The following is a 26,289-nucleotide window of genomic DNA, read 5'->3' on the forward strand; positions in this document are numbered from 1 at the left end:
AGCACATAACCTAGATCCCTCACATGTGCAGTTTATAGTAGGGTTTACACTCCTATGAGAATCTAATACTGTTGCTGGTCTGACAGAAGGCGGAGCTCAGGCCGTGACACAAGCTATGGTGATCGGCTGTAAATAGAGATGAAGCTTCATGAAGTTTTGGTGGTTCACTCACTGCTTACCTCCCGCTGTGTGGCACAGTTCCTAAGAGGCCACAGACTGGTACCAGTCCACAGCCTGAGTGTTGGGTACCACAGTGCTAAGATTATTGTAGTGCTCATTATATTTTCTTGTCTTTTTTTCTTTAGGAATATGGTGTTGGCTGAAAGATGTGTATTGCTTAGTGCTGAAATTTTAAAAAGCCAAAGCAAATATTCAGAGGCGGCAGCTCTTCTAATACGGTTGACCAGTGAGGTACTGAAACTGTATAGTATTTACTATAATTAGCATTATTCATTTTTTTAAAAAGATGTTTCTTTTTTCTTGAGAGGGTATACAAAACATAAAACTAGGGGGAAGTGTCTTTGGGTATTTACAGCATGGCTATTTTAGTTTTTTGTTGAACTAATTTTAACTGTAATTATTTACAAATTAAATTGATTTTATTTACATATTTAAGTCTGTATTTCATTTTTATTAACCACAAACATGTATCGTGCATCTTTTATGACTTACGTTCTGTCTTGTTTATAACATTATTTTTAAAAAATACTTGTTTGTTGTTCCCAATATAGAACACAGAATAATCACGGAGGAAATTTTAATCTATTTTCAGCTAGTATGAACTTTTAAAGAAAATCTTAAGCATTTAAAAAAACTATATTATGAATATTTCAAGAGGGAGCAAAAGTAATCCATTAATAGTTTCTGTTGAAGGTTTCACAACGGACATTATTGAGTTGCATTGACTACAGTCTTATGAAGAATGGTAGTAATTCCAAAAAAAAGGTAGTAATTCCTTTATAGGTGTGGTTAATAACATGTTTTTTTAGATGAAGACTCAAGTACTCAACGATAACAAAAGAACAAAATCAAACAGCTCTTTTGTTTGCCCCTTAAGTGTTAAATTACCCTAGGGTTTAAATCTTTGGATCACAGCAGTTTTTCCTGTAGCCACCTTTGGAGTGATCTTGTTCACTGTCATGATTCTCTCAAATTTATTTCTAACCCTGAACTTTCCTGGGTCTTTTATATTTATCTACTTGAATGTTTCCAAGCCATCTTAAGTTAACATTGATAAACTCAGAACATTTCTTACCTGATACATTTTGATCTTAAATTATGTTTTTACCAGCTGGCTCTTCATTGGCTCAAGGCAGAAACTGCTTGAGATACTCTTATATTCTCCTATCAGTAACACAACTGTGGGGGTGGGGGTGTGATTTTTTTTTCAACTTCTTAAATATATTTTCTCTTTTTGTCTCCAACTAGTTTACTTATCTCTCTTTAGTTTGTTGTTTAAAATTTTTTTAACTCCTCCTTCTACTCTTCTAGTTCACATCCTTAATATTTTTGGCCCTTTTCCTCTTGTTTCACTTTATTTATTAGTCCTGATATCAGTTGTGTACTTCAGATAGTTTTTCTCAATACCCCTTATCTCTGTTCTCTCCATATAATGCTGTAAAACCTGACTTGTCATATTATTTGCATTGGAAAATATGTTTAAGCCGTTAGCTACTTGAGGGCAGAAAACTGTAGCTTTCTGCATTTTTATCCCTAGTGCCTACCTAACACTGTACATGGCACATGGTAGATGCTCTACAATAATGTTTGGTGAGCTGTGAACCATTAATTCTTCTACAGTGGTTTCTGTAAGATCTAACTAGTTAAGTACAGGTGTGATATTTAAATGTTTAAAATTGTTATTGCATGGACGCTGACCAATTAATATGAAGAAGTGCCAGATATAAACTATTTGGTAGAGCTGAGTATAGGTTCTTGAGTGTTGCTGTTATCTATTATTATAAATAATCTTAACTTGGGTTTGAATGTGTTGCTGTGTTTTTCAACCTAAGGATTATCAGTGAGTTTAAAAATATTTGTGGTTCAGGAGCTTGAATAAAATTTCCTTTTTTTTTTTCCCCTTGCTTAAATGCTTATACTTGCCATTCTGTTCCCATACGTGCATAAAATTTCTTTAGAGCAAATTCTTCTGTCTACATTTTAACTTGTTTTTTTTTTTTTTTTAATCATTCTTCCATCCTTTTCAAACCTTTGTTTTTACTTTTCTTTCTCAAATCTGAATGATTTATTTTGTCATGAAAGTTGAGACAGTGTATCATTGGCATTTACTGCCTTGGGGGTGGGAGGTAGGAGCATATGGTGGTGCATCTACCCAGAAATTGTGATTCTCAATTGCCTTTTCTGCTATCTTTTTCATCAATTTCTTCACGATAACTCGAAAGTAATGATTGCTAAGCATAATGTGTATAAAATTATGTTAAAACTTGATTTGCATTTATTGCATGTATTTTGTTAAATGGAAAGGCATTATGATACAATGAAAAAGCACACTGGTCTTGAAGACAAAGAACTGAGTTACATACTCTTGACATTCATGAATTGTGTTTCCCAGATTTTTGTTTATACCATTATAGTCAAAAACAGTTATGAGGACCAAGGGAAAAGAGTTGTGCTTTGATTTTATTTATTTTGGGGACTGCACGTTTATGGTCAGGTGGCTCTTGTTTTATGCCCTGGGATTCTCAGAATGGCAGAGCAAACACTTAATGATAAAACGTCCTATTTATTACTACATAGGATATAACTGAATTTGGTGCTTAAAACATCTCCACTTGTGTCTTTTTCTGTGTTGAACACTTATTTTGGTCTTATAGCCTATTTTGTCTGTTACTGAATTTAAGTATGTTAAATAAGTTTCTAGGGATACTAATAATGGTGTTTTTTGTTTTTTTTTATAAATTTCTTCAGCTTGGGAGCAACTATTCCTGTGGGGAATTTATCAGCTGATAGCACCTTTCATATTAACTTCACAATTATGCAAGGAAGAAATGTTAAAATCTTAGAGTGATTTTTTGTTTGTTTGTTTGTTTGAAATTTGATTCGGTTAAGTAGCTGCAACTAGTGCCTTTCTCAACTATGTTTTTATTGAAGTATTCATTGAGGTCTCAACCTCAGGTTATTTTTTTTCCTATATATGTCCTCACATTTTTAAGTTATTGTTGCCTTTTCAGCTTTTGTTAAAATTATCTCTTGGTTGTAAGCAAAATTTTTATAGGCTGGAATTGTTGCTCAAGTGGTATCACACATTTTTTTTCTTAGTTCCTCATAGAACATATTTAACAGACTTGTTATATGATAGATATGAACTACTAATAAATTAAAATTTTATTCTCTAGTTCATTTAAAGCCTCTCCTTTCTGGATAAAACCATCACTTTTTAAAATCCTTTTCTTTCTCCTCCATCAACACTGATAACAGTTATCATTCTTTTCAGGGCTATTTTTTTCCCTCAAAGAAATGTTTTCCACTTTGGGTGTCACAACAAAAGACAGGGTCTAATGAATAAAGCTGCAGTGAGATAGGAATACAGGATATTTACCTCTAGAAACTGATACTTAGTCAACAGTTTGTTGCATGCAAGAGTCAAAATTTTGTTTCAGCTAAATTAATACATGCCGTGGATTTCCAGATCTGTCCAGAATTGGTCAGTGCTTGAGTGTTACTTTTAAAAATGCTAAGGGTTTATCGTGCTGGTTCTCAACTAGATTGTACATTAGAATCATTTACAAACCATCAAAGATATCCAGGGTATATTCTTAATTAGAAAGAATGTCCAGGATTGCTGCCCACCCAAATTTTGCAGTTTAATGGAACTTCTTAGGCAATTTAGGAATATATATATTTATGCTATGTGTGTGTACACACATGCATGCTAAGAATAAAGATAAAACATTTATAGGGCTTAAAAAACTGAGACTCTTTTGAGAAGCCTAAATGAAATTCTGAAATAGAAGAAATTGTTAGGGGGAATTACTAGTTCTAGATATTAAAATATAGGACTACAGACATTAAAACTATTTACAGTGATGAGAATAGATGGATTAATGGACTATAATGGGAATGTAAATATTACATATGATTAAGGTATTTAAAATCAGTGGAGAGAGCTAGGTTATTCACTAAATGGTATTGTGACATCTAACCAGCTGTTGGATTGAATTCCTACCTTCTTCATTACATGGTAATATATTATACCTTGATTAATAATAAGAAAACCAGTACAATGCAGATATGTATATATACATATACATACTTATGTATGTCTAGAAGAAAATTCTAAGAGAGCATTTTTAAAAATCTAGGAATAATATCCTTTCTTAGTTTAATGTGAAATCTTGAAGCCGTAAAGTCAAAGATAGTATGCTTGACTGCAAGAGAATAAACTCTTTCATTTCAAAACTTGGAAGCACTATTTGCAAAATGTATGACAAAGGACTAATATTATGTATACAAAGGGCTCTTACAAACCAGAAAATCACAGAAAACCATTCACAAAACAGGATAAACAGGCAATTTACAGGGAAAGTATAGAAGCCCCCTAAACCTATGAAAGATTAACAGCCTTACTATTAAAGAAGTGTATGTTAAGGGATAAGTTATCATTTTATTTTACTAGGTAAAAATTGAAGAAAAGATTTTTTGGCTGAGTAGAGTAGAACACATGTGCACTCTCATTCTCTGTTGATGAGAGTATAGGTACTACTTTTTTGTAACAGTTTGGTTATATTGATTAAAATTTGAAATAGTATATACATAGCTTTCATTAACTCAACAGTTCTACTTCCAGAAATTTGTCTAATAAAAATGTTTGAATAATTATTCTAAAATGTTTTTAGAAAGATACTATCAAAACATTTTATGTAGTAACAAAAATATGAAACAATATTTAATCAATTGGAGACTATGAATAAGTTATAGTAACATTATATTAACAGGGTATAATATAGCTTTAAAAGAAATGAGATATAGATGTCTTAGGTGTCTATGATGTTAAGTGAACAAAGCAAGATAGTATACCAACTTATGTATAAAAAATGTGTATTTTTAAAAATTCATGTGTATTAGGCATGTAAGCACATACATACATGTGTACATATTAATATATGTGTGTATATGTGCGTGTATGTGTGTGTATGTGTATGGGGGGGGCAGGGGCAGAGGTAGAGAGAAGAGTAACCAACATACCAAGCTGGAAACAGTTGTTATGTTTGGGAAATGAAATCAAGCATGAGATGGGAAAGAAAGACATTATTCATTTTTTTCTTCAAATTAATTTTCTTTCACTTTTTTTTTTTTTTTTTTTTGAGACAGAGTCTTGCTCTGTTGTCTGGGCTTTTGTGCAGTGGCATCATCATAGCTCACTGCAACCTCAAACTCCAGGGCTGAAGCGATCCTCCTGCCTTGGTCTCTGGACTAGCTGGGACTACAGGCGTGTACCATCATGCCCGTTTTTTTTTTTGCTCAAGCTGGTCTGAAACATCTGGCCTCAAGCAATTCACCCATTTTGGCCTCCCAAAGTGCCAGTATTATAGGCGTGAGCCACAGTGTGGGGCTCTGTTTGTTTGTTTGTTTGTTTGTTTGTTTGTTTGTTTTTTTTGAGACAGAGTCTCGCTTTGTTGCCCAGGCTAGAGTGAGTGCCGTGGCGTCAGCCTAGCTCACAGCAACCTCAAACTCCTGGGCTCCAGTGATCCTTCTGCCTCAGCCTCCCGGGTAGCTGGGACTACAGGCATGCACCACCATGCCCGGCTAATTTTTATATATATATATCAGTTGGCCAATTAATTTCTTTCTATTTATAGTAGAGACGGGGTCTTGCTCTTGCTCAGGCTGGTTTTGAACTCCTGACCTTGAGCAATCCGCCCGCCTCGGCCTCCCAAGAGCTAGGATTACAGGCGTGAGCCACAGTGTTTGTTTGTTTTTTAAAGAGTCTGTATTATTTAAATAATTTTTAAAAAGAAACATTTTTCTAAAAAATTTAGATTTCAGTTTCTTGAGCAAAAAGAATAAAAAAAATAATAATAATAAAAAATAAAAAAGTAAGCTCCAAGCTCTCCCAAATGATTCTAATGGAAAACTCTTGGTTAAGAACCACTCATCACTGATCATTTAGTTTTTGTCATGAGGGCTTTGAAATAGTTAATATAGCTGCCATTTACTGAATGCTTTCTAGATGGTTTCCTCTGATATGTTTGAGCTCCAGTATAATTTTGTGATTGCTACAGAGATAGCTTATAATAATCAGTGGTCTATGAACACTTTTTGATGTAACTATGATTTGTTGAAATTATTGCATTTAAAGTCAATGTTTTCTGTTTTCAACTTTCCCTGGGGAAAATAATGGCAGCAGAACACATGGAAGGGCATGGTAAGTTCAGCTTGAGAATAGTTGAAAACCTAGAGAAAGTTTTGGTGAAAATGTTGTTGATACTTAATCAGCAACCTTCAGTACTTTCTCAGTTATTTGAAAAGTGATGCCTCTTTCAGTTGTAAAGTTATCCTTATGGATGCTGATGTAAATGTAGTATATGGTTTTTGTAGATGCTGTGTTCTGAGGGTCAGTTGAAGTGAAAACTAATTTGCACTGTACTATTGCTAAAGTAATAATAACAGGTGAAAAGATTATTTTTGAAGGTGAGGCTTCTGAAATTTTTAATGAAAAGTGGTTGATTTGGTCGTCTTGAATTACAGCAAAAATTGAGGATTCCTTTAAATATAGTTAAATTTTACAGAGAATATAATAGTAGATTAGATTATATCATAATCTATGCACATTCTGTTTTTCTTTTTTTTTTGATGGATGGAAACATGGATCAATTTCCAGAAGAAATTAAATTGGTGTAAATCTGTTTTTCTCTATGCCCTGTGTTTTCTGGTTTATCTTTAATCAGTATACCTGTATTAACAGTTTATGTACCTTTTTGCTATTTGAGAAGGGATTGCAGTTCTTCAGAAATTTGTTACATGGTACATACCATAACCAGATACTTGGTTTTTTTTGAAAGCAAAATATTTCATGGTAGAGGATTTTTAAGGCTTTTTAAAAAAAATTATTGTTTATTGGAAGAAAGAATCAAGATTGGTTTGCTCCTGATCTCTGCCCTCATATATTCTAAGTTAAACTTTGGATATGCTATATATTAAGAAAGTAAATATTTTTTCACTGTTTTTTTACTTTTAATTGTATAAAACTAACTTTTTTTTCTTTTAAACATTGATTAGGATTCTGATCTTCGAAGTGCACTTCTTTTGGAACAGGCAGCACATTGCTTTATAAACATGAAGAGTCCTATGGTTAGAAAATATGCATTTCATATGATACTGGCAGGCCATCGGTTTAGTAAAGCAGGTCAGGTGAGTGCATTTTCTTTACAATGAAAAGTTGTTATTTATTAATTTGTTTTATAAATGCATATCATTTATTTTTTATGATTTAAAATTAATCTTAAAAACTAAAATAAATTTTGTTCTGAGATAGTGTTATATTGGTAAAGGCATGAAGTTTGGATTCAGATAAATCTGGGTTTAAATCTGGATCTTCTACTCAACTTGGGCTTGGTCAAGTTACTTCTTTGAGTCACAGTTTTTTTATTTATAAAATTTGTAATTTTATCCAAATTTTTGTGAGATTCAACCAAATCATATGTGGAAGGGCCAGATACACTATATGCATTCAAGTAGGGATGAACTCTTCTCTACTTTAGCTCTGATCTTCTGTATCTCAGAATCCTTTATAATGGTATTGCCTAAATATTTAATGTATAGAAATCTTGTGTTTCTTATCTCTGGAAGCAGTTGGGTTTCTGGGATCTTTATTGATTTAGAGAGATTTCTTCAGCCCTAGTTTTCCTTATAAACAGTAGTTGGAGAGAGCTTTCCTTGCTGGAGGCTGCAAATAGCAGCAGGGAGGTGATTTACTAGGCATTTAAATAGAAATGTGGATTCAATAATCATCTCTGCATTTCAGAGACTATCCTAGGAGCTGAACATACACTCATAAAATTATTACGGTCTCAGGGAGTTTTTTATGTAGTAGGGGATTATGAGGATTTTTTTTAAATGTAGTTAATATGAATTTATATGAATATACATACATTTTTATAAGTCTTTGCTAACCAAAACATGCCATTGTTTTGTACCTTCTTTGTAACTATTTCAAAGGTACCTATTTCACCTTTGAAATAGGTACAAAGAAGTAAAGATGTTCAAGAATTAGCCTCAATTTCATGTAAAAATACCATAATTTTTTTAAAAACCAACATTACAAAATTGGGTTCCTCCCTCTATTATTGGAACTTGTGGAAAGTTAGAACATAAGTGGAATTGCTTTACATTAAAGAAAACCTTTAAAATACTTTTATAAAGTTAAATGTCTCTTATAATAATTGATATACTCCATGAATTAGAATTTCTCAGGCTCTAAAGTTAAAAAAATGTTAAAAACCAAAACTATTTTTTTTTTTTTTGAGACAGAGTCTCACTTTGTTGCCCAGGCTAGAGTGAGTGCAGTGGCGTCAGCCTGGCTCACAGCAACCTCAATCTCCGGGGCTCAGCGATCCTGCTGCCTCAGCCTCCCGAGTAGCTGGGACTACAGGCATGCGCCACCATGCCCGGCTAATTTTTTGTATATATATTTTTAGTTGATCAATTAATTTATTTCTATTTTTTGGTAGAGATGGGGTCTCGCTCAGGCTGGTTTCGAACTCCTGACCTTGAGCAATCCACCCGCCTCGGCCTCCCAAAGTGCTAGGATTACAGGCGTGAGCCACCACGCCCGGCCCCTTATTTTTTAATTTTAATTTTATTTTAGCGTATTATGGGGGTACAAGTGTTAAGGTTACATATATTGCCCATGCCCCCCTCCCCCCTCGAGTAAGAGCTTCAAGCGTGTCCATCCCCCAAATGTTGCACATCTTACTCGTTGTGGTTGAATATACCCATCCCCTCCTCCCCCCTCCCACCCTCCCAACACCCGATAAATGTTACTCCTATATGTCCACTTAGGTGTTGATCCGTTAATACCAATTTGCTGGTCAGTACATGTGTTTTTCCGTTCTTGAGATACTTCACTTAGTAGAATGGGTTCCAGCTGTATCCAGGAATATACAAGAGGTGCTATATCACCATTGTTTCTTAAAGCTGAGTAGTATTCCATGGTATACATATACCACATTTTATTAATCCACTTATGAAATGATGGGCACTTGAGTTGTTTCCACAGCTTTGCAATTGTGAATTGTGCTGCTATAAACATTCTAGTGCAGGTGTCTTTTTCATAAAGTGACTTTTGATCTTTTGGGTAGATGCCCAGTAGTGGAATTGCTGGATTAAATGGTAGATCTACTTGTATCGCTTTGAGGTATCTCCATATTGCTTTCCACAGAGGTTGAACTAGTTTGCAGTCCCACCAGCAGTGTAGGAGTGTTCCTCTCTCTCCGCATCCACGCCAGCATTTATTGTTTGGGGACTTTTTTTTTTTTTTTCTTTTTTTTTTTTTACTTTTTTTCTTTTTTAGATTGGCTACATCTGTGGAATGGGGACTTTTTGATAAAGGCCATTCTCACTAGAGTTAAGTGATATCTCATTGTGGTTTTGATTTGCTTTTCCCTGATGATTAGAGATGTTGAACATTTTTTCATATGTCTGTTGGCCATTATTCTGTCTTCTTTTGAGAAGTTTCTGTTCATGTCCTTTGCCTATTTTTTTTTTTTTTTTTTTTGAGACAGAGTCTCGCTTTGTTGTCCAGGCTAGAGTGAGTGCCGTGGCGTCAGCCTAGCTCACAGCAACCTCAAACTCCTGGGCTTGAGTGATCCTTCTGCCTCAGCCTCCCGAGTAGCTGGGACTACAGGCATGCGCCACCATGCCCGGCTAATTTTTATATATATATATCAGTTGGCCAATTAATTTCTTTCTATTTATAGTAGAGACGGGGTCTCGCTCTTGCTCAGGCTGGTTTTGAACTCCTGACCTTGAGCAATCCGCCCGCCTCGGCCTCCCAAGAGCTAGGATTACAGGTGTGAGCCACAGCGCCCGGCCCTTTGCCTATTTTTTGATAGGGTTGTTTGATTTTTCCTTGCTGATTTTCCTGAGTTCTAAATAGATTCTAGTTATCAGCCCTTTATCAGATGTGTAGCTTGCAAAAATTTTCTCCCATTCTGTGGGTTGTCTGTTTGCTCTCTTGACAGCTTCTTTGGCTGCGCAGAAGCTTTTTAATTTGATCAGGTCCCATTTGTTTATTTTTGTTGCTGTTGTGATTGCCTTTGGGGTCTTCTTCATAAATTCTTTGCGTAGGCCAATGTCTAGAAGAGTATTTCCAACATTTTCCTCTAGGATTCTAAGAGTTTCACTCTTAAGGTTCAAGTCTGTTACCCAGCGTGAGTTGATTTTTGTGAGAGGTGAAAGCTATGGGTCTTTATTTCAGTCTTCTACATGTGGCTATCCAGTTTTCCCAGCACTATTTATTGAATAAGGATTCTTTTCCCCAGTGTATGTTTTGTCTGCTTTGTCAAAGATTAGTTGGCTGTATGAAGATGGTTTTATATCAGGATTCTCTGTTCTGTTCCACTGGTCAATGTCCCTGTTCTTGTGCCAGTAAAAAGCTGTTTTAATGACTATAGCCTTGTAGTATAGTTTGAAGTCTGGTAAATTGATACCTCCTATTTTGTTTTTATTGACTAGGATTGATTTTGCTATTTTTTTCACAGCTTTTTTTCCATAGTAAGTGCAAGTGCATCTGAAACATGCTAGCCTACTGCTTATCTCTGCTTAAAAGTTTTCTATTCAAAAAATGGCAAAATGTAATAAGCATGAGGTTTCTTCAGCTTGAAAGAAAGCAGAATGGTCCATTGTCTCTTACTGAAAATAAGTCATCATTTTTTCACATCTTTGTCCACTTTTGTGCATGGTTTTATTTGTAAGAATGGTAATGTCATTGAATCTGGAAATAGCTGCTTATATTTAGCTTCCCAACTTGTAGGACATACTGCTTCTAGGAAATGCCTAACAAGTTAAAAATGCTACATTTGTGGTAGAGTGAGATACATTTGCTATCTGGCCTCATAATCATCTCTAACTGTAGTTACCCCTTGGAATTAATGATTCAAGGTAGCTGGGTTTGCTATTTCATCACCACTGTACATTCCAAACGCAGGAAAGCTCTTTCAAAAACAGTACAGTATGTGGAAACCTGAGAATATGACTAGAAATGCAGATCTGTCAGAAAGTCAATATAGTATATGTCCTATTGAAATTGGTCAAGAACAATATCTTCCTTGGAAGATAGAACACATACAATTCTGACTAAGGCTAAGTTGTTTCTGAAGAAGCATCAACTTTTCATGACATTTCCATTAAAATCAGGGGTGTGTTGGTAGGGATGAGAAAGGAGATTATATAGTAATGCCATTTCTCCTAGTTTTCTCTCTCATTGACAATTCATGCTGAATTACTTCTCTTGCCCCAGAAATTTTTTATAGTTCAATTTTTTCCCATTAAGAATATCAGCAAGTGGCCAGGCGTGGTGGCTCACACCTGTAATCCTAGCACTCTGGGAGCCGAGGGGGGTGGATTGTTTGAGCTCAGGAGTTTGAGACCAGCCTGAGCAAGAGCGAGGCCCCGTCTCTACTAAAAATAGAAAGAAAATTAGCTGGACAACTAAAAAATATATAGAAAAAGTTAGCCGGGCATGGTGGTGCATGCCTGTAGTCCCAGCTACTCGGGAGGCTGAGGCAGCAGGATTGCTTGAGCCCAGGAGTTTAATGGTGCTGTGAGCTAGGCTGATGCCACGGCACTCTAGTCCGGGCAACAGAGTAAGACTCTGTCTCAAAAAAAGAAAAGAAACGAAACGAATATCAGCAAGTAAAGAACATTTAAAAAGAGAACTGGCATGAAAGTTTAAAGTCAGTTTGAAAAAAAAATTAGGCAAGTTCTGGGGAAGGGTAATGTGATTGGACAACTTTTCTTTCTGTTCTTTATTTTTTTATATCATGCAACGATTGATTTTACGTGTCAAAAAGGCAGACTTTAAAACATTGTTACCTCTTTTAATCTCTAGATATTTCTCCAAAAAATGTCTTTAAAAATGCATTGAACTCAACACTTAGACACATTCAATTGTTTCTATATATCTGTCAGTTTTTAAGACTATATTCTTTTACTAAATGCTAAATAGAGATTAGGGGTTTTTTCCCCCAACAAATATCATTTAAAAATTATTTTGAAACTATCTCAGACTTCTAGAAAAGTTACAAGTACAGTTCAGAAATTTTTTGTTTCTGTTTTTATTTTTTTTCCCTAGCCAGTCAAATTTAGCAGTGGGGGCGGGGGATTGGAGACTAACTTTAGTGACAGTAATGTTAATAAGTTCTGATAACCCACTACCATCGGACCAGTGCAGAAATGTTTGTTTACCCAAGACATTTGAGATTTAAGTTGTTTTACTTGGTGCCCTCTTACATCCAAATACTTTAGGATATGTTTCCTATTTCCTAGAAACAAGAGCTTTTTCTTATATAACCGTAATACAGCCATCACAATCAAGAAATTGGCATTGATACAGTGCTACTGTGTAATCCTCGTACCCCATTCAGGTTTTGACAGTTGTCCCATAAATGTCCTTTATCGAAGGACATAGGATCCTTTGTCTCTTTTCAGTCAAAGAATCCTTTGACTTCGTGACTTCTGCACTTTTGAAGATTACAGGCCAATTATTTTTGTAGAGTGTCCCTCAAATTAAATTTCTCTGAAATTTTCCTCATGTTGAAATTCAAATTGGGTATCTTTGTAGGAATATCACAGAAGAGACAGTGTATACTCATTGTATGTTATCAAGTGGCAGAAATTATTTTGATTTGATTTCATTATCACTTAATCAAGAAAACATTTCTTTATAAAACAACCCACAAAGATAATTCTGACTATACCTAGTACAAAGTTTGTAACCTCTTCTTTGGAGGAGGGGAGTACAAGAGTATACTTTGAAGCATCATTTTAGTGGAGAAAAACATTTTTGGTACCAATTCCCATTTTTAAAAGATGGAAGTTGTCTGAGTTCAGAGGGTGGTAATGATACATAATTAATGCTGAATATCTACTCATGCTTGTGATAGGATGAAGCAGTGGACAAAAGAAAAGAATGCCAAAGTCTATCTAAACAGTTGTTTAGGCCGGGGGCGGTGGCTCATGCCTGTAATCCTAGCACTCTGGGAGGCCGAGGCGGGCGGATTGCTGGAGATCAGGAGTTCGAAATCAGCATGACCAAGAGCGAGATCCCGTCTCTACTATAAATAGAAATAAATTAATTGGCCAACTAATATATATATATATTATAATTTTTTCTATATATATAATATAGGGCATGGTGGTGCATGCCTCTAGTCCCAGCTACTCGGGAGGCTGAGGCAGAAGGATTGCTTGAGTCCAGGAGTTTGAGGTTGCTGTAAGCTAGGCTGACGCCACAGCATTCACTCTAGCCTGGGCAACAAAGTGAGACTCTGTCTCAAAAATAAATAAATAAATAAACAGTTGTTTAAAAATGTGTGTGTGTATTAATAAATAAAAATATATATAAATATATATAGACCATATACTCACATACACAGTTTTAGCACACACTGGGTATTTCCATTCAGCCCAATGCAGTGGTTATAAAGAGGGATGACCATAACCAAATTAGATTTCTTACGATAAATCTCAATTAAAAGTTAATAACCAAGCGTCAACTACAATCCATGACTCTGTATGTTGCTGCTCTGGAAACTCCCAAATGGTTTTTCCACAGGCATTATTTCTGATTTCTTGTACTTCTTGCCTTTGGACAAAGCAAGTTCTGGCTTGTTTCAGGACCTCTTGGTTTTTCGGCTGCAATTGCTGTTCACTTCTTTTGGTTTTTTCCTATCTGGTTAATTCTGGTTCTCATTTGAGATTTCTGGTATTGAAAACCAGCTTTCAACTTTGTAATTCTATTTCCTTTTTCTGAAATCATTTGATCCTTTTGATGGAACATCTTCTTCAGAATGTCCATGTCTTCCATTAGTTGGAGTAGTGATGGTTGAGTGGTTAGTACCTAGTGAGTCCAGAGCCAGATATGGAGAAAAGCTGTCTCTTAATTGTGATTGACTGAAATGTGGACCTTTTTCTCTGGGATGGATTTATTTATTTATATATTTATATATGTGTGTGTGTATACACACACACATATACATACATACACAGAAAGGGTTGCAGCCTGCAGGCTGGGAAGCAATAGCTTTGGGCAGAAGCTGAGAGCGTACTTCCTGGGATTTTATTTTAATTTAAAGATATGGGAACAGTCTTTTCTGGCTATTAAAATGGCTGCTACCCACTCTATTGTCTATTTTCTTGGTGACTGACATTTGATAACTGCTTTCGTGTTTTTTCTGCTTTTTTGGTTTTCTATAGGATGTACTTTTTTAGTGTATATGGTCAACATGACTTTCCTGTTTACTTCTTTTTGGTCATCTTTTCTGTCATACTACTGCTTGCACTACTACAAGAATGTGGTGGTCTGTATCTCTCTGTTTTTATAATTAATGTATAATAGATGTACCTATTTTCAGGATATATGACATAATTTAATACATTCGTATAGTTTGTAAAGGTCAAGTCAGAGTACTTGGGATATCCATCACCTTAAATATTTGTCTTTATGCTAGAACCATTTGAATTCTACTCTTCTACCTATTTTGAAATGTACAGTTTATTGTTGTAAAGTGTAGTCATCCTACTGATCTATCTAACACTAGGTCTTACTTCTATCAAACTGTGTATTTGTACCTATTAGCTTCTTTTCGTTGCTTCCCCACCCGCAGCCTATGGTAACCACCAGTCTACTCCCTATCTTTATGAGATTCACTTTTTTAGCTCCCACATATAAGTAAGAACATGTAATGTTTGTCTTTTTATTTACCCCTCTTGTATACTGGTGACATCGCCATAAATGTTGCAGTTTTATTGCAGTCCTTATGAGGTTTTGGCATTACTTGTGATTTTCCATTTTGAATTTATTTCTTATATTTCATATTGGTTTTAATCTCTCACTGTTCTCAGTCCTGCAGTAAATGCACTGAACAACAGGAAATGCATCTTGACACTTGCAGACAGCACCTTAAAGAGGAAGCATGGTGACACCTGATGCCAGTAGGGAACTCTGCCATGTCATGACCTGGGGTGCTCACTGTGGTGCTGTCCTAGCCCACTGATTTATCTGAACTATGTGAGACATAACCACTTGGTGGTCACGACACTGGCCAGTGATATTTAGTGGGCAAGCAGCTTGGAGTCAGCATGGCTGGGCCAATATGTGAATTTTAATATAGAAAAATAGAGTTAACTTATATAATTTATCATGTACTGTACTTTGTTACATATAACATGTGACCACATAAATTCAACATAAGTCTTTGAATGTATTTGAGAGAAAAAAGTTGACAGAAGTGTTTATTGTTTTACTTGATTGGAAAAAATTATTTGAAAACATAGCATTCTTCTAGTTAAAGTGTGAGAATATTTTTTTCATTAGCAAAATCTGCTTATTTTAGATGTTGAAAATTCTTTGTTTATATTTACCCTGCCTTTTTCCAGAAAGAATTTGAGGTATATAAAGCCACATTGAGAGGTGAGCCTCTGAGGTTGATGTTTTTTTTTTTTTTTTTTTTTTTTTCAGCCATTTTCCATCAGTATGAGGTTGATGTTTTTAAGATGCTACTTAGAGAAATAGGGGGAGATGTCCAGTCTGGGCTCTCTTTCCCTTCCTTCACATTCTCTACTCTTCTCCACTGTAAATACACACACACACACACACACACACACACACACACACACACTTTGGATAGCTCAGGAAACTTAATCTGTAAAATATTCCATTTATAATTCATAAAGGTTAGTTTCACTTTCCTCATCATCCAAGTCTCTGTCAGAGGAGGAACCAGCTACTTGATTTGTATATGTGTATATTTGTTTTTTCTAGTCCAGGTAAAATTTGGATTATAATACTTTGTTTTATTTCTTTTCTTACAGAAAAAGCATGCGTTACGTTGCTATTGTCAAGCCATGCAGGTTTACAAAGGAAAAGGCTGGTCTCTTGCAGAAGATCACATTAACTTCACTATTGGGCGCCAGTCCTATACTCTCAGGCAACTGGACAACGCTGTTTCTGCTTTTAGGCATATTTTAATCAATGAAAGTAAACAATCTGCTGCTCAACAAGGGGCCTTCCTCAGAGAATATCTTTATGTTTACAAGGTGAACACTTATTTTCAGGGGTAAAAATTAAAATTGTATTTCAGCAAAAAGCATATTATCATCTTCTAGCAGTCTAATAAAATGGGTTTATTCGAATATATGTAACTATCTATCATAATAGCATTGTGGCAGGCCAAGGCAGTAGGATCACTTGAGGCCATGCGTTTGAGAGCAGCCTGAGCAACATAGTGAGATACTATTGCTACAAAAAATACAAAAATTAGCCGGGCATGGTGGCATGTGCCTGTAGTACAGCGCTACTCAGGAGGCTGAGGTGGGACAATTACTTGAGCCCTGGAGTTTGAGGTTGCATTGAGCTATGATGACGCCACTGCACTTCAGCCTGGGCGAAAGAGTGAGACTCTGTCTCTTTAATATTTCAATAAACATTTGATTTGTGGCTATTCTTGGAATCTTAAAAAAAAAAATGCTGCAAGTTTTCTGGACTGTTTCTTTATCATATTTTTACAGGATCACAGCCAATTTTATAATTTGTTTTAAGTGGGTCCTCTTAACATCCTTTGGAGACCTACATTCTTTTCCTTATAAGAGATGAAAGAATATTTCACTGAGGTAGGAGGATAGAAAATATAAAGCATTGTTTTATGGAAAATATGGGAAGTTGTAATTTTTTTCCCAAGGCCTGTGAATATTGAATATTATATCATGTAGAATATAATTGTCCTTCTAGACTTTATTAATTTAAAATTATATGAGTTAGAATTTTGGCAGATAGTATGCTGTAGTGAGTCACAGGAAGTAAAGTATATACCACAATAACATTTAGAAGTTTAACATGTAGAGAACTAGTTAGCTGAGTACCTTAGGAAGATTCTCTTGAGGTACAGAATAAGTGATATCTAAAGTTTTTCTCAGTTATAAAATTTTATGATTTTATTTATATGTATTAAAACTAGTAATTATGTATCTTAATATTCTTGCTTAACACGTTTTTAATACCTTGTGTTTTTAAAAATGAGGAAGCATATATGAAGAAAATATGGTTTTCTCAAAAATTATTATTATTTTTTTCTTTTACATTTCTCCCAGAATGTAAGTCAGCTCTCACCAGATGGTCCTTTACCACAGCTTCCTTTACCATATATTAACAGTTCAGCAACACGGGTTTTCTTTGGCCATGACAGACGACCAGCAGATGGTTAGTAAAAAGTTTTATTTGTCCTAGTTACCTAATTTTTTTTTTTTTTTTTTTAGTTTTTTTCCGTCCATTTAAAAAATGATGTATAGTTTAATATTTGAAAATAAGTGTATACCACTTCACCTATTGTCCTGCCACCAATACTTTAGTGTTGTTCCTTTTAGCCTTAAAAACTTAAAACAGTAAAAACAAAACAGTTGTAATTACAGCAGCTGCTCTCACATAAAAAATGCTCATGGTATTACATAATCTTGACAAACATTTTTAATGTTTGTAAGACATTCCAGGCAATGCATATAAAATACTTTAACATTTACTTATTATATAGGTAGATTGTTTCCATCTTTTTGTTTATATAAAATAATATTGTGATGGGCATCTTTGTGAATAAAACTTTTTATTATGGAAATTTTCAAACATAGAAGTGGAGAATGGTTACCAGTGTTCTGCTATTCTTGTTGTAAGACTTTTTAAAAATCTAGGATTCTTTTCTTAGGTTTGAGCCCTAGAATGGCAGGAACTGGACCAAAAGTATAAATATATTAAGGTTCTTGATGCATGTTAAAAGTAAACTGTGTAATTGTAAACATTCTTATATTTGAGCTTAATCAGTATGTTTCTCTTTAGTGTTAAAAAATATTTACCATGTTTATAGCAACATTCTTTTTAATAGCAAAAAAGTAAAACAGCTAAAATTCCTAATACAGAATGAATAAATATATTCACATAATTGGCATATCCACATAATGGATTCATGCTGCAGGACATGAGTGAATTGATTGTACATGTTCCACAACATGATGTTGAGTGAGGAAAGTCAGTTACAGTATAAATTTCAAACACACTACAAACCATTCTATTCATTGTTTATGTATATACTCGTGGTAAAATAAAAAATATGGGTGAAAATGTTACACTTCAACTTTGGGAATAGCTCTGAGAAGAAGTGTTGCCAGTGCGCATGAAGGAGAATAATAAGAATAGGGAGGGTTGCAGAGTGGACATAAGCTCTCTCTATAATTTTCATTTTATAAAAAATATTTGGGGTCATAGGATAAAATTTGACATTTGTTAAATTTTAGTATACAAATATTTTTTAGTCTCCCTGCCTTTTCTATATGTTTGAAATGTCTTACATAAAAATTGTATAATGTCTTCAATCTTGGGCTAAAAAAATAAAATAAAGATGTGGAAGCTAGGGAAAATGCATTCTTTCAGAGTCAGGAGGAAAAGAACATCAATATTACAAGCAAAATTACAGTTAAGCTAGGATACTTTTCACTCAGAGAATTGGAAGTAGGCAGGAGTGAATATGTATACATTTAGATACCTTAGATCTTTATGTAAAATACGTTTATTTGAGGGCACGTGTTCATAAACGTGTATTTAATTGTGATAATTTTTCTTTAGGTGAAAAGCAAGCAGCTACTCATGTTAGTCTTGATCAAGAATATGATTCTGAATCCTCTCAACAGTGGCGAGAACTTGAGGAACAAGTTGTGGCTGTGGTTAACAAAGGAATAATTCCATCTAATTTTCATCCCACACAATACTGTTTGAACAGTTACTCAGATAACTCAAGATTTCCACTTGCAGTTGTAGAAGGTGATATACTTGAATTTTTACCTATGTTTTTTTGCTTACTTCTTTTACTTACAGCACATTCAAGGTAATTTACCGTATGCCACACATTACTGGAGGCTGGGGATACAAAAATAAATTAAGAACTCATTATTTATTGAGCTACATTTATAAAACCAAGCAATGGGGGCTCTGATACAGACATATGCAGTGTAATGTTGGAATATAGAAGAGGAAATAACATTCTCTAGTACAGAGAAATTGGGGAAGTTCTCTAGATGAGCTAATTTTTAAACAGAATTCTGAGTAAGTGGACATTCATAGGGTGACAAAGTGTAGTCTCAGCAGAAATGTAGAGCTATGAATATAAGTCCCGTTTAGAAAATTGAAGCTTTGGATAAGGTATGAGGTTTATTAAAGTTATTAATTTAGGCCTGTTTTTTATAGAACCAATTACAGTGGAAGTGGCTTTTAGAAACCCTCTGAAAGTTCCACTTTTGTTGACTGATTTGTCATTGCTTTGGAAGTTTCAACCTAAAGATTTCAGTGGAAAGGATAATGAAGAAGTTAAAGAACTAGTAAGTTATTAAAAGGTATTTGTAATCATGTTTCAGTATAACAGATGTACTAATAAAATATAAACTTTTGTGCAGTGAGCTATACTTAACTCTTTTTTGGCTTATTTTTTCTTATTTATGATAAAAATCATGGTATGTGCTTATTGTTAAAGAACTGAAAATACAGAAAAACATAAAGAATAAGAGTAAAACCGTCTGTTTTCTCAATATTTAGAAATAACCACTTAAACATTTTTCTGTGTGTCTTTCTAATTATTTTATGTTTTTCCCTCATACTGTATGTTGTTTTTTCCATTCTTTGTTGTTTTATACGTATATTATTATGTTAAAATATCTTAATATTTTGTATTTACATAATATTCCATCATGTGGATGATTCATAAGCTATTCTATCATTGATAGTTGTTTTGGAGGTTTCCATTATTTACTATCATGTTAATTTTGTGGTGAATATTTTTTGGCAAAGCTTTTTATCCTTCGGATTATTTCTGTAGGAAAGATTCCTAGCATGAAGTGAGATGACTTTAGGGAATAAGTATTTCGGTGTTCTCTTGGTTTCACAAAAGGCTGTACCATCCAACTCTTTATCTGCAGCATATGAGAGTGGATATCTTATCTTTGCAAATTAAGAAGTATTATTTACAAAAAAGATTTTTGATTTACTAGGTAAAAAATGCCATCTTACTATTTTATTTTCCATTTCATTAGTTGCTAGTGAAGTTGAAGCTGTTGTTTCCTCTTTTGAGAATTATCTATTCACAACCTTCATATATATTTATCTTCTTGTTTCCTTATCTATAATAAGCCCTTTATTTATAATATTTAAGGTAGTTATTTTTGAAACAGAAGTAATCTGAATAAATAATTTTGTTGCCCAGTTGATTGTAAGAGAAAAAACTGCGATAAACACATTTTTACCTTCTAATTTATTATTCACCGGTATCTATTATGTAACTTCTACTTTTTTTATACTATCTTGCTAAAAGCTTTAATAATGTGCTAAGAAATTATTTTGGAGCAAAGAAATACCCCAACATTTTGGTGCTGACGTCTTTGGTTTTTTTAAAGATTGCCTTATTTAAAATCTTGCTTATTACATTCATTGAAGACATTCTGTAATTATTTATATTTATTGTTAATAGTTTGCATGATTGAGATTTCCCAGGCTCTATTCTAACTTAAATTTTGGCAACCTCTGCAGTTTTTCTAATATCTTTTGGATACCTGGAATGCAGATTAGAAGAGTATGAACTGTTAAACTTGGAAAAGGTTTTTTAAAAGACTTATTAGCCTTTTAAGTGTATTATTAGTGTGTTCAATATACTAGATTTTTTAAGGAGGTTTAAAGTTAAGTGAATTTTTTGCATTGTATATAATGAGGTAATTTTTTTTAAATGAATAGTTGTACTTTTTTCTATAAATTTCAAACTCTGGAATTCTCTGTGAGCTTCTACTGGTGATGGACTAAGAAGCCGAACTAAAATTTAGGGGATGTAATTTTTATTTCTTGTGTCAATATAATTAATTTCATGGGTAAATGTAAAATAGTGTTTATGAGGAATAGGTTTACCTCTAGAATGAGCCAGTTAGCTCTTCATTGCTGCGTGACCAGAGAGTAGTCTCTTACAAATGTTACAAATGCTTTGGAGGGAACAGGCCATTTTTCCTTTCTCATACTCTTATTTTCTACCTGTCTTTTCTGCATCACACCTAGGCCACCGTTACCTTTTTTATGTGTAATTGGCTAGTTTGGAAAGAGACTAGTTGGAGCCAAAAATGGAGAAATGTGCTTTTATTGCAAGATTAAATTAAACGACCATTTTGGCCATTGTTGACTGTGAGCAGCTGAAGTTTTTCTTTTGGAATTTTATCCTCTTGGCAGCTGCATCTTTGAATAAATCACTTATTCTTCTTAGTTGAGTTGGACTGAACGAAATGAGAAAATACACTGTCTGCCACAGCCTGGCTGTACTTCAGGTGTGGAAATAAAATACTTAATGTTTAGCGCATAGTAAGAACCTAGTAAATGCTAGCTTTAATTAGTGTTATTGTTTTTAAATATTGGTATAGAAGAATATTAACAATCTGATATTTTATTCATAAGAATGTATATTTTATAAAATAATTTATTTTTAGGTTACAGGTGAACCTGAAATGATTGGAACTGAAGTTATTTCAGAATTCTTAATTAATAGTGAAGAATCAAAAGTGGTAATTGTTTTATCATTTTTCTGTCTTATGCCTTTCTAAAAGTAAGCTGAAAACAAATTGAAAAATCATCTTAATTTATCGTTTGTTTTATATTCTGGTTTTCTTAAGAACTAAAATTTGAAAGGTTAGGAAACCCGAATTGCCCAGGAGGAAATTGGTGGGAAAAGTAGGTTTGCATTGGTCTTTGATTTGTTAACTTCCTAAGAAAACTGGTGAAAAGTTTTTGAAGTCAGTGTGTGATAATTTCACATGACATTTATTTGACCAAAATATTTTTATTTTTATTAAAAGTATTGTTGGCTAGGTACAGTGGCTCATGCCTGTAATCCTAGCACTTTGGGAGTCTGAGATGGGAGTATTGTGTGCGGCCAAGACTTTAAGACCAGCCTGGGCTGAGACCCCTGTCACTACAGAAAAATTTTAAAAATTTAGCTGAGCATAGCGGCACATACCTGTAGTCCCAGCTACTCAAGAGGCTGAGGCAGGAGGATTGCTTGAGCCCAGGAGTTTGAGGTTATGAGTTTAAGCTATGATGATGTCAAAGTATTGTTGAGGTTCCAGGCTTATAATTGTTGAATGTAGAGATTTTCTTTTGAAGAAGATGCTTTTCAATAAGAAAAAGTAGCTGGTTTAGGTCATGAGTTTACATTTCTACAAGATTATAGAATTTAGATATTGTACTATTGAAGATACTATGAAAACATAATAAGAGTAACTTAAATATCTCCACAGGCAAGACTAAAGCTCTTTCCCCATCACATAGGGGAGCTGCATATTCTGGGAGTTGTTTATAATCTTGGCACTATTCAGGGCTCCATGACAGTAGATGGCATTGGTGCTCTTCCTGGATGTCACACAGGTAAAGCTATAGCATTGCTAAATAATTAGAAAACTAATTATTAAATCTTTCCATAGAATAAAATGAATGAAAATGAAGTCTTTTCTAAATAGGTTAAATGTACCTTTAGGTAAAGGCATTTAGTCATATGGAAGAATGACAGATTTAGATTATTTTAACCTCTGCCAAAGCATCAAAAATAAACAACTTTATTCCCTTCCATTGTATTTTCTTTTGATAATTCTTAGGCTCTACCTTATGTATTTTTCCAAATTTAGTAAATTCTAATGAAATAAATTCTATTGATTGAGATATCTACTACCAATGCAAAACCATCTTATTATATTCTGTTTTTTGAATATTTCTTTTTTATAAAACATAGAACAAATTAAAGACCAGTGTTTTCACATCATTGAATATTAAACATCTTAATTTCTGTCTTCTGGCCTGTAAAACAAAAGTAGTGTTTTAGTGTTAAGCTGATATTCTTGATGCCCTATATAGTGTGTTCTATAATTTGTTGAAGAATAAAACTATAAGACATATATATTTAACATAATTTACTTTAAAAAAACTCAGGGAACCATCAAGATTTAACATTTCCTTGTAATTGTTGTGTGTAGTTATTTGAGTTTAAGTTGACAAGATGTTAGGGAGGGAGTTTGCTATAAAAAACCTCCTAATTTAAATCCTTCATTTTAGTGGATATGTCTTATTTTCTGACAGATAATCTGAATACTAATTGACAAACATGAATTTAGCATTTACAAAAGCTGATTAATACTATTGGGAAATCTGGGACCACTTGTAATATTTATTGGTTCTTTTAACCTTCAATTTAATATTTCTGTTTGCCTGGGTATCTAGGATAATTCAGTATGAAATTTAAAAAATAAACAGAAGTGGAATGAATCCATAGGAATTAAAAGAATTATTTTAAAAAGTTGCACTGAAATTGAGTATGGTATTCTGCATTTTAGTACTATGTTTGTATTTCTTAGTTGACAAGTACAAGACAAGGTTTATGTATAAAGAAGCCTGCTAATTTATCGCATTTTTTTAAGCAAGAAAACTGGATGTCAAGAGCTTTTTGAAGCTCCTTTCTTTTCCCACTTACACATAACTAGAGTCTTTATGTAGTTCCACTAAGTTATGGTTGTCAATAAAATATAGCTAGCTTCATGTAATAAATATATGCATTAATATCATAATTTATGTTACTGTATGACATTAGTGGTAGGAGGCTCTAAATTATTAAAATATATCCCCTCTTGTAAGCAGAGTTTTCATGATGTTCTTATGTAGTTCATTATTGTGTAAAATGCTAATGGAGATTTGGGTCAAATGAAGTATGAGAAATGCTGCATTATATATCTAGTCTGGAACCATCACAGCAACTTTCAGCACATTAAAGGCTCTGAGTAGTCGTGCAGGAGAGATAGTTGTATACTATAGCTTTCTTATACACATACATGCACTGCATGGAAGCTTTGGGGAAAATACTCACATGATTATTAAATAAATTTTAAGAAAACTACCTATAATGTATTTTATTTTCTTTGTGCAGTCTCTTGAGAAGATGTAGTTATTTATATTCCATAAATATTTCCAATTAATGTATATATTTGAATATGAGTAAAAGTGAAAAGTTGACACATTTGTTGTTGTCAGTTATTTTTTCCTTTGAAAATAGATATCTCTTCTGATGGCCTAAATCAAATTATTGGGCCCAAGATAGCTATTCTGTCTGGCATTTTTAGTTAATAGGCATATGGCTAAATACAGGTTTCAAAGGACTTCCTATTGAGTGAAGTCCTTTTTGCAGAGTAAGTAAATATAAAACAAAATGGGAAACTAAGCAGTGTACCATAAGTGTTGATAAACATGGAATTAAAGTGTATTTAATTCTTCAATTAACCATGTCAATAAAAAATTGTCTAGAATTTTTCTAGAAATAATCTGAAACATAACAATATTCATATATTCATGTTGAATTGATGTAGTTAACATACCTTATTTTAGGGCACTGATTTTTTTTATTTTTTTTATTTCAGGAAAATATTCCTTGAGTATGTCAGTCCGAGGGAAACAGGATTTAGAAATTCAAGGTCCTCGACTAAACAACACAAAAGAAGAGAAAACATCTATTAAATATGGTCCTGATCGACGTTTAGATCCCATAATCACTGAAGAAATGCCACTGTTGGAGGTATTTCACTTTTTAAAATTTCATGGACTTGAATTTATCTACATGGCCAGATGATATTTAGAGTAAATTAATTTTAGATTTCGAGTTGTGCTACTACATTGAATGATACTTCTAAATTATTATTAAGCTAGGGTTAAATAGATCTAATTTACAAAAGTAAGACAATCATGAGAGTGGCATTAAGTCACAGCCAGGTTGTGAAACACTAATGGAAATTGGGAAAATACTTCCAAAGAACACTTCGGTTATTATTAAAATCAATGGCTCTTTTTTGTAATTTATAAAAATAATATGCAAATGAATGCTTGCAAAAATTTAAGCAATATAGAAGTATATGAATAAAAAGCAATAGTCCCTTCACCCTCTTCTTACCCTATTCTAATCTCATGCTATGTAAGTTAAAGGTCTTTTAGTTGTAAAAGATAGAAACTGATACCATGTAGCGTAACCAGAGAAAGAGAAAATGTATTATTTAGTTGAAGGACGGTGGACTATCTCATAGAAACTCACGTATTACAGAACATTATGTCTCAAAGAAGAGGAAGCTCCAGGGAATTTATGAGAAAATGTTTTTAAACCTCTAGAAAGCATTGCTTTTGAAATGACCGTACTCCAACAACTGCTATTCTTTGTGCCACTTCAAATTTCAAGTTTCTAGTAGAGAAATCTCGCTCACATTGGATCAAGTTTCTACTCAGAGGCAGGGCGATATTGTTTGTTTGTTTATTTATTTATTTTTAGCGTATTATGGGGGTACAAGTGTTAAGGTTATATATATTGCCCATGCCCCCCTCCCCCCTCAAGTAAGAGCTTCAAGCGTGTCCATTCCCCAGATGTTGCACATCTTACTCGTTGTGGTTGTATATACCCATCCCCTCCTACCCCCTCTCACCCTCCCAACACCCGATAAATGTTACTCCTATATGTCCACTTAGGTGTTGATCCGTTAATACCACTTTGCTGGTCAGTACATGTGGTGCTGGTTTTTCCATTCTTGAGATACTTCACTTAGTAGAATGGGTTCCAGCTGTATCCAGGAATATACAAGAGGTGCTATATCACCATTGTTTCTTAAAGCTGAGTAGTACTCCATGGTATACATATACCACATTTTATTAATCCACTCATGAAATGATGGGCATTTGGGTTGTTTCCACAGCTTTGCAATTGTGAATTGTGCTGCTATAAACATTCTAGTGCAGGTGTCTTTTTCATAAAGTGACTTTTGATCTTTTGGGTAGATGCCCAGTAGTGGAATTGCTGGATTAAATGGTAGATCTACTTGTATCGCTTTGAGGTATCTCCATATTGCTTTCCACAGAGGTTGAACTAGTTTGCAGTCCCACCAGCAGCGTAGGAGTGTTCCTCTCTCTCCGCATCCACGCCAGCATTTATTGTTTGGGGACTTTTTGATAAAGGCCATTCTCACTGGAGT

General features: G+C 34.0%; 1 protein-coding gene across 3 annotated transcripts in view; it reads left to right on the forward strand.

Moving 5' to 3' along the window:
- The window catches only part of TRAPPC8 (trafficking protein particle complex subunit 8), an 89,964-nt gene that overhangs the window by 34,587 nt on the left and 29,088 nt on the right, over window positions 1-26,289 (forward strand). Inside the window, exons 11-20 of one of the 3 annotated variants that reach the window (XM_012782563.2) lie at window positions 306-411; window positions 6,365-6,385; window positions 7,240-7,371; window positions 16,054-16,278; window positions 17,329-17,437; window positions 18,848-19,042; window positions 19,466-19,596; window positions 21,733-21,807; window positions 22,540-22,666; window positions 24,700-24,854. In XM_012782563.2, coding sequence (XP_012638017.1) covers window positions 306-411; window positions 6,365-6,385; window positions 7,240-7,371; window positions 16,054-16,278; window positions 17,329-17,437; window positions 18,848-19,042; window positions 19,466-19,596; window positions 21,733-21,807; window positions 22,540-22,666; window positions 24,700-24,854 — 1,276 coding nt within the window. The remainder of the gene's footprint in view (window positions 1-305; window positions 412-6,364; window positions 6,386-7,239; window positions 7,372-16,053; window positions 16,279-17,328; window positions 17,438-18,847; window positions 19,043-19,465; window positions 19,597-21,732; window positions 21,808-22,539; window positions 22,667-24,699; window positions 24,855-26,289) is intronic. The other 2 variants (XM_012782564.2, XM_012782565.2) reach the window with 2 other exon arrangements.

Source organism: Microcebus murinus, chromosome 17 (assembly GCF_040939455.1).
Source record: "Microcebus murinus isolate Inina chromosome 17, M.murinus_Inina_mat1.0, whole genome shotgun sequence".
In the NCBI taxonomy this organism is placed as follows: Eukaryota; Metazoa; Chordata; class Mammalia; order Primates; family Cheirogaleidae; genus Microcebus; species Microcebus murinus.